Source organism: Myxocyprinus asiaticus, chromosome 28, assembly GCF_019703515.2.
Source record: "Myxocyprinus asiaticus isolate MX2 ecotype Aquarium Trade chromosome 28, UBuf_Myxa_2, whole genome shotgun sequence".
Taxonomy (NCBI): domain Eukaryota; kingdom Metazoa; phylum Chordata; class Actinopteri; order Cypriniformes; family Catostomidae; genus Myxocyprinus; species Myxocyprinus asiaticus.
The window spans coordinates 20,972,938-20,982,320 of NC_059371.1; the positions used below are offsets into that span (position 1 = coordinate 20,972,938).

Genomic DNA, 9,383 nt, shown 5'->3' on the forward strand with positions numbered 1-9,383 from the left:
TGAACAAAGCCTAGAGGATGAGCAAATATTTCAAGAGTAATTTAATATCTGAAGCATGCACATTCTCCTATGTTAATTAGGCTCTAGAAATAGCAGGGCAGTATCAGTCGATGGCACCCCAGTCTTCAAGACTGGATAAGGTCATCAAGGACAAGGTGTGCGATCAAAGAATATGTTAAAGAAAAGAAAAAACTGATTAAGAAAATGACAAGATTAGATATAAAATAGAGAAGTGGTTCTCAAATGCTTTAGGACCAAGTTAAATCATACATCAATTGGCAATCCAACACAGGACCTAAATTTGTACAGGACCAAGTGTAAACTCTTCCACCATCCCCCTACTACTCCCTGAAATGAAAGAATATTTCACCACATTCAATTTATTTGTGACACAGAATTGATTTTGTCAAGTATAATTACCAGTTTGACACATGTTTATGCTATTAGATATGAGATGTTTTGGGCCATTTAAGTCCAGCATAGCAGGCACAGCTTTTACAGATGGGCTGATTGTGTTGATCTCAGTTTTAGGTTAGATGTGGAGCTGGGGAACATGGGTCTGGGGAAAACCAGAAGCACAAGATCAAATAAATAGTTCAGTCCAGCTAATGGTTACCAGCCAATAATTCTCCTTTGTGGCACTGATATCCACTTTATGCCCGATTCATTTTGAACTGGCTCCCAGGCATGTAAACAATACAATAGGCGTCTCATAAATTGTGCATCAACAAGGCATGAATTGTATAGTGGCAGATGTTAGTATTTAAACTTTGCTATATATTGCAGTTATCTCCTTAGAGAATAACATCATGCTAACAGCTGTGGTTTGCATTCTGTCCTCTGATGGAGATTTGGGGAAAGAAAGAAAGAAAGAAAGAAAGAAAAAACATACAGAAGAATTTGCTGCCCTCTTGTGATAACAGCACAATTGGAAAAATAATGTGTGATTATCTGAAAAGTGCTCAGCCATTATAATCGCATGTGTTCCATGAAAAATTGATGCATTTTGCATGTAACACTTTTATTTATTTATTATTATTAAACTATTTGTAACGTGAAACTGCTTCCTCAAAATAAGATATATTAATAATAATCGTTCATAAAGGGCAATGCAGTATTTTCAGTTTCATGTTGCATGTCATTTTACAGTACATAGTAATATAATACCATCTCAAAGATATTTGTATTTATTATAAAAATAATTAATAATTTTCTTTATTTATCACACATTTGCACATATACAGTGAAACTTGGTGTGGTGGTGTTTTTTTTCACATATCCCAGCTAGGCTGGGGTCAGAGTACAGGGTCAGCCATGATACAGCACCCCTGGAGCAGATAGGGTCAAGGGCCTTGCTCAAGGGCCCAACAATGGCATCTTGGCAGTGCTGGGGCTTGAACCCCTGACCTTCTGATCAGTAACCCAGAGCCTTAACTGCTGAGCTACCACTGCCCCTTATTTTGCATATCCCAGCCAAGCTGGGGTCAGAGCGCAGGGTCTTAATATATTAATTTATAATATATAAAACAATTTTAAAATAGTACAGTATATTGATGAAATGTTATTATTATATTATATTATATTATATTATATAAGTATACGATATAATATAATATAATATAATATACAACAGTTAGTTCTGGTCCTCGAATCTGATTGGACGAGAGACGTTCCATGAGCACTGATGGTCTGACACATCAGACCATCAGTTAATTACACAAACTCAAGGCACTTACCTCTTACTGGAGTTTCCACATTGGATACACACTGTTTAAAATGGCAGAGGAGATTGCAGTTTCTATAGTGAAAGACTTTTGTGCACCGGCTACCGTGGAATTGGGAGAAATACCCCAGCTTGGATGGCTATTTTTCCACTGAGAAAGCTGATCTTCAGAAAGCTGAGAGCATCTCTGTTTGGGAGTGGCAACAGGTGATCGCACACACTCCATCTCTCTCTCTCTCTCTCTCTCTCTCTCTCTCACACACACACACACACACACACACATCCATCCTTGTTTATCCAATAACTTGTTAGAAACAGCACAGCCGTGATACTAGTTCTAAAGTGACATTTCTGAATTACTAACGAAGTCTTGGACACATCATTTGGTTTGAACCAGCAATGGCAGATTCTGATCCGTCGCGTAAGAAAGTAGTTCCATGCACAAATGTGTTTTTATGACTGTTTTTTTTTTTATTTACTTGTTCATTGAACTGTTCATTTTTATGTAATACCATAAAAATTATAAAATATATTATATTCATATAAAATAATTACCTATGGCACTCGGCCTGTGGTCAAATCACAGCAGTGCTGATGTAGGGCCATATAGCACGATTGCGAGTGTAATATTGCTTAAATATTCTATTATATATTGCCAGTAAATGTAATAATGTAAGTATGTAACAATGTATTTTTATATATTATTTGATATGAATATAATATATTTTATAATTTTTATGTAATACATACAAAAGGTCAGTATGTATGGTATGTTATAATAATGTTAAATATATACATCGAAAAACAAACATTTTGAATGTTAACCATTTGATTGTGCATTAAACCAGTGCTTCAAAACATCTAAAACCATGCTTGAAGTGTAAAATTGCAATATTTACATAATTGTTATTTTCACTTAGAGAATGTACTGTCGCTTGTGAAAAACCTATTAAACAAATATCATTCACTCGCAAGGCATGAAAGGCTAAAGTGAGCAGAGAGAATGGATGTGTAAAGATCAGGAGTGAGAAGATCTGGTGTGAGGCTTTAGAGCAGAATATCTTCAGATTATGACGTGCTGGCCTGCAGTTGGCTGAGAGCACATTGAGAAGTCAGTGAAAGGGTTATTGTTAAGATTAAAGCATGGCTGGAGAGTGACTGCTCAGTGCTGGTAATGTTTTTATGTTGTAAGCTTCCATGCAATTCAACTTTGAATGGTTATTGGTTTATAAATTATGTGAGACATATGGTGTGGCTGGAACATATGGAGCTTTGATTTTATGTCTCTGAAAGGAGTATATCTTGTGGTAAGATCTTTTATCATTTACCCTACTGAGAATTATATATTCATAAAATACATCTGAATCAATGTTACGTACAATGTTATTTTATTTCAAAATGTTAAATTTTGCAAACACATTGTTTTATTATTCATTTGAAAATTATTAGAATTCTAAGAATTATCAGTTGGATTTATAGCACAGTTTTCTTTGAAATTCCCTTTAAAGCTAATCTCAAGTTACACAGCATTTATAACATCTGACTGGGAATAAGAGGGTGACCAAGATTTCGCCAATCAGCGCATGTTCCTGGGTCAACATCCTTCTCAGTCCAGAAACAACAGTCCTATCAGATTTTTGGGACAGAGTAAAGTGTAGGGTTGGGTTTAGGCTTAGGGACTGTTCTTAACAAACTATAATTTCTCTCTGATTTTAGGGATAGTTAATGGTTAGGGGTTAGGTTTAGGATTTGAGTTAGACTTTGATTCAGTGAGGAATGTTGTTCCAGGACCACCAAAAGATGTTAATCCAGGAACACGTCCTACTTGGCAAAATCACAATGGAGACATGTTACAAACAATGTGACTGTGATGATGGAGTTCCAGACGTTGCAGAGATATCTGAAACTTAGTCCCCTCTCTTTAAGCCTGCCAGACCTGCGGAGAACACCCCACTGCAAAGATGAAAGTGAAATGGACAAAGTTAGGCATGGTCTTCTTTCTGCTCCTCTCCCTTGTTATGACGGGCTGTTTTATTTGGCAGTACAGGCTTCCCAAAGTGAAATCAGGTAAAAATGACCAAAAATAATAAGGGCTACTGGATGAGGGTCATCAAGCATCAACGAATGGATGGTTAATGTGTATATAGAATAAATGGTAGCATGCACTTTGCTCCCAGGAATAGCAAATCAGGTTTTACTTAGCAGGTAAAAGTGCTTAGACAGCACTTAAAGCATGGGGGAACATCCTTACATTTGGCTTTTTGATCTCCTTATGCTTAATTAATCGAATGGAGGGTAGGCTTTGGATTACCCAAAGTGCGACATAGTGGCTTGTAGCTTACTGTGTTCTGTAAAGCCTGATTATCACTTGGGGGAAGGGAAAAGAACTTTGTGTAAAATACATGATTAAGGCCTGAACACCATTCCCATGTTCTATTCTGTATCAAATGCACTCTGTATTATATAATGATGACTGTGATATGACTGAGGGCTTTGTTTATTTGATAGATTCAGAAAAAGTCAGAAAATATCAATTCAAGTGGCATTTATTTAAAAGTAAAAGAGTGCTCTTTTCAAGCAAATCATTTCACAAAAAGAGTTTGTTAGCTTTTAAATAAACTGATATAAAATTCTGTTCAAAATGACAATAAGTGTTTGTCTGCTTATCAAACCTAGTGGAACATATTGAAGTGAAAAACGACACCAGTGATTACTCCTGTAGGACACCTGTGTAAACTTATATGGAAATGATTTCATACATATATCCACTAAACATTCCAGTTTTTAAGGCACCAACTGGTTTAAAGTAATTGCAAAATGGCTAAGAAAAGTGGGGTTGAAGAGAAGAGAATCATTTGTTTGCAGACACTTGGTTTGATATTTTGTTATCTGTGCAAATCCATTAAAAATCCATAAGGCTGAAGTGTCTAAAGGTGTCCAAACACATTTTTGGGCCACTGTACGATACCTCAGTATTTCATCCTTGTTGTGTTTATGTGACATCACCAGCTGGTATGTGATAGCATTCTAGAGATGCACTAGCGACTGAGGTTAGGGCCATGGCTTTTCTAGCCTCCTTGATAGTGTGTACGACTCCCATGCTGGATATCGCCGGTTCGAATTCCATTCAGGGTGTTTTGAGTAGGACCGGTGACACTGATGCCATGACCTGGATGGGAGTGAGGTTTAGGGGGGTGGGTGTAATGGTAGCCAGCTGGTACATGATAGCTGTGCAGTGTGTAAACCTCACTCTCTTGGCCTTAAGAGACGCACTAGCAACCAAGGCTAGGGCCACAGCTTTTCTAGCCTCCTTGCTAGCACGCCTGCCTCCTATGCTGTGGATTGCCAGTTCGAATGCCGCTCTGGATGGGTTGAGTAGGACCGGTGACATTTACCGTACTTTAGAAGTTCATGTGGGTCATACTGAAAGTTCTCGAGCATATACTGCCTTTTTACATCTATTTGGCATACATATGATGTTTTTACTTCAGTGGATGAAACAGCAGCAGGAAAAATTAAAGAAGAGAAGATGTGCCCAAGGTTTCCCGAGCCTGTGCCATTGGAACACCCAATACCTGTCCTCATGGAGGCTTTGGAAAAGGTCAGACCTTTCAAATTAAATCTGAATTCACGAGTAGAAAATCCAAGAATAGTATTTTGTTTCCTACAAGTTCTCTCTATTTAGATTTCCCAAAATATTAAAAAGAAGATCATACATAACTTTTATAATTTTCCCAAATGATAGTGAAATTTGAATCTCTATATGCTCAAAAATACATTTAAATATATATATATATATTGTATAGCTACAGTTCTAGTATTTATGACAACAAATCAGATTTGTGAATGGGCCAGTCTTATAATCTTCAGAAATATGTTATTCTCCAGGTGGATGTGCTTTTGAGGACCAGCATTGATGCCACACGACTGCCAGCCATGTCTGCTATTGTTATATTTAATGACTCTGTATTGTGGAATGGTAACTTTGGCAGAAGGAATGGAAGTGACCCCACATCTCCACCACCAAACGAATACACAGTTTACAGGTGGGTTACAATGGTTTTGCACACATTCTTTACTTGTCTTTTTATTGTGAACACTATGGATGTTTTTCATTTATTTATTTATTTATTTATTTGTTTTTGCTTGTCTTGTTACAGGGTATATAGATGATGAGGGACAACTTGTAAAAGTTTTGTATCAATTTTTCCCCCTCTATATAGCATATTGGATCTTAAGCTGTTTAAATGGTATTGTGAGAGGGGTTATGCCATTTTGCATCATATTTTAAAACTATGACAATTAAAAAATATAAGAAAGTGTCCCTCTTTACCTGTATTTACCCTGCTTTTCCCCCCTCTTCCCCCCCCCCCCAAATCTGCAGTTTAGATGAATTTAGTTATGGGCTCCTTTTTGTAATTTGCTGTTGCTTTTGATTACACTATCAAAGAATTGCAAGCCTTTCCAAAATCTTCCCCACCTTGATGCTGTATAAACTTTGGGAGGATGGAAAAGTGGATTCCCTGGATGACCCTTTGGAAAAGTATGAGAAGAATTTCACCATAAGGAACCCTTTTAGGAAAAGAAGGGTTAATGACCTCAAGTCGATCTATAATGGCATGTTCAACGGTAGAGAGGCTCAAGTCCAAACCTCATCCGTCACCCTGAGAAGGATGGCAAGTCAGCTGTCAGGTGAGACACAGTGTTTCCATTAGGTCAGTAGGTGATTAGCATAGGCATAATTAGTGGATCCCAAAGTTGCAATAAAAAGAAAGAAGGTGTGAGGTGAAACCTGTAATTAGAAAACTGTTTTAAAACCAGGAGGTTCTACGGCTACCCTAATCAGCTCAGTTATCTGACATTAGATAACTGAGTGGGATTGTCCCAGATCTGGGCCTCTAGCTTGCGATTAGACAGGAAAGAATTGCTCTTACAGACAGTTTATATAAGATGCCAGAAATAGTGGTGCCAACCATTTTTGTACCCATAATAGCTGCTAGATTACACACTGAAGCTCTTCTAAACAATGGCATATTTTTCTGCCATCACAATACTTATTATACTATTATATTACAACTAAATTATTGAAATATATCTTGAAACTATTATTATTATTATTATTATTATTAATATTATTATTATAATCATTGTTAATGCATTGTAACACCATATCAAAGAAATGAACTGACTATGGCCCCAAAAAGTTGCCTGTTTGGACACCTATGCAACACTTTTAAATCTATTACATAACAAAATATCATCAGGTGGATTTATTTTAAAGACATATAACACATTTTCCTAACAAGACATTTTATAAAATTAAGCACACAATAAACATGGGTAGGTTTTGACTTATGTTTTCTAATTATATAAAAATTATATTATAAAACAATAACTGACATAATTTCACAATTAAGATAAGGTATTTGTACACTTTATGGTTGTCAAATTTAGTGGAACATGTCCAATCAATGACATTCAGACATTTTAAAGTGTGACAAATACTTCTTGAGTGGAAGTACTATGCACACATCCAAACATTAAGGCAGGTGCGCAATCAAATATTGAAAAAATAAAAAAAACAAGGAGAGAACGGCACACTGCTATAAATGCTCCCGTATAATTTAATAGAAAAGACAAAAAAACGTTGTTGTCATAACACTGTTTTTATCTTTTCTATTAAATTACATGGGTGCATTTATAGCAGTGTGCCATTTTCTCCTTGTTTTTCAAATACTTTTTGGGGCCACCATAAATTGAAATTCTTGCAATATTTTTGCATTCATGATCATTTACAGGTTTACCAAGGCGACTCAGGGCGACTACATTACTCTGGAAAGGGAGCACTAAGGCAGCTGTTGATTTATTACAAGATGATGTTCTTGTGGCTGACCCTGGAACCAAGTAAGCTTGTAATTTTTTCCAAGAACTCTATTTTTCCCTCTTCAAATTTGTATTGAAAGGATGTTTTATGAATGAGAGGAGGTGTAAATAATTAATGAAAGTAGATGGAATGAATGCACTTGTAGATTCTCTCTGGAGGAAGTAACTTTAGTCCTCTCGTGTCCTTAGATGCCACTACAGCAACTTGGCATTCTCCCTGTTGGCCCACGTGATGGCAGAGAAGGTAGCAGGGAAGGATTATCAGAGCTGGGTGTCTGAAAATATCCTGCAAGTACTGGGAATGGAAGACACCGGCTTCGAAATCACCCCAGAGATTGAGAGCCAGATGGCAATAGGTGTTTACACAAGTGGGCTGCCTGCACCCTTATTTGACCTTGGATGGTATAGACCATCAGGGCAAATGTACTCCACACTTGCCGACATGGCCAAACTGGTGATGCTGCTGCTTGGCACTTACTATCGACAGGTTCTACAGCCTGATACCCTCAAAACCATGTTGACTCCTCTATTTCGCTGTGAAAGCAGTTACTTTGCAAATCAAACGGGCACACCTTGGGAGGTAAATGAACAGTCCGGCTATGATATCATCCGCAAAGATGGAGATCTAGATGGTTATTCGGCCACTATCTCCCTTGTTCCACGCCTGAAGCTGGGGTTGGTCATCCTTATGGCTGGGACCAAACCTGAGGATGAGGACCTCGTGGCCAAGGCCTACAGTTATCTAATCCCTGCCATGGAAAGTGCCTTCAGAGATGCGACTCGTGTTCTCATCCCTCCTCCGGAGACCGTTCCCTATGTAGGGTACTTTACCTATAGCAACATAACATTCTATGAGATCAAAGCTGGCACAAATGGAGTGTTGTCTATGGAGCAGTTTGGCCCACAAGTGGACACCATGGTTCCCATGAAGTACAGAACATTGATGCTCAGTTATTTGGAGGATAGGGTGTTCAGGGTGATGTTTGAAAAAGTGTACCCCTGTCAACTGAAGCTTAACGCTACCTCTGTGTCTCTTGAGTCCCAGGACAGGCAGCTCTTTAACTTTTACACCTTCAACAAGAAGGGTCTCTCACCAGGTTTTGATGTCCCAGGGTTAAACACTTATAAAGTTGTACGGATACCTCGCAAACCTATTTTCACTGGTTGAAGTTGGCTGGCTCACTCTTGGATTGGATTTCATAAGAATAAATGGTGATCCATTTGATGAAAGTGTCAAATTCAGATGAACTTTACATATGCGGACAGCTTATTATTTTCTGAGATCTTTTTAATGAATATATACCTCAAGATAAGAGCAGAAAATATTACAAATTATATGTACATTTTTCTTGTTTGTGTTTTGAATATTTTTATTGCATTGTCATCTTTTATATAGTGCATAGTTGTGGTATGAATGTTTGTCCCTTTTATTAAAGGAATCAGTAAACATTTGAGATGAACTTGACAAAGTTTCACCCTGAAATTAAGATTTTTAGAAGAATATTTCAGCTCTGTAGGTCCATACAATGCAAGTGAATGGTGGCCAGAATTTCTATAAATTCTCTATAAAGTTCTATAAAGTTTAGAAAGGTGGCATAAAAGTTCTCCATACGACTCCAGTGGTTAAATCCACGTCTTCACATGCAATAAAATAAATGGTGTGCGTGAGAAACAGATCAATATTTAAGTCCTTATTTACAATAAATCTCCACTTTTACTTCTTTTGTTTTTTGCCTATTTGCATTCTTCATGCATATCACCACCTACTGGTTGGGGC

The 9,383-nt window shown here is 37.3% G+C and overlaps 1 protein-coding gene across 2 annotated transcripts; it reads left to right on the forward strand.

Moving 5' to 3' along the window:
• Nucleotides 1-2,881: 2,881 nt before the first annotated feature.
• Nucleotides 2,882-9,009, forward strand: LOC127419257 (putative beta-lactamase-like 1). 2 transcript variants are annotated; one of them, XM_051660521.1, is made up of 7 exons: nt 2,882-3,030; nt 3,650-3,790; nt 5,215-5,324; nt 5,612-5,769; nt 6,174-6,415; nt 7,522-7,627; nt 7,796-9,009. In XM_051660521.1, exons 2-7 carry the CDS (start codon nt 3,685-3,687, stop codon nt 8,772-8,774), a joined length of 1,701 nt encoding a protein of 566 aa, XP_051516481.1. In that variant the 5' UTR covers nt 2,882-3,030; nt 3,650-3,684; the 3' UTR covers nt 8,775-9,009. The 2 variants fall into 2 exon arrangements, with proteins under 2 accessions (XP_051516481.1, XP_051516482.1); XM_051660522.1 differs by lacking the exon at nt 2,882-3,030 and having other exon boundaries at nt 3,348-3,790.
• The last annotated feature ends 374 nt before the right edge of the window (nt 9,010-9,383 follow it).

Bases quoted from the DNA above. Each gene is read 5' to 3' on its own strand.
- LOC127419257 (XM_051660521.1), top strand. From the start codon at position 3,685: ATGAAAGTGAAATGGACAAAGTTAGGCATGGTCTTCTTTCTGCTCCTC. The intron at 5,770-6,173 runs GTGGGTTACAAT...ACACTATCAAAG, and splicing joins AACGAATACACAGTTTACAG to AATTGCAAGCCTTTCCAAAA. The intron at 7,628-7,795 runs GTAAGCTTGTAA...TCGTGTCCTTAG, and splicing joins GTGGCTGACCCTGGAACCAA to ATGCCACTACAGCAACTTGG.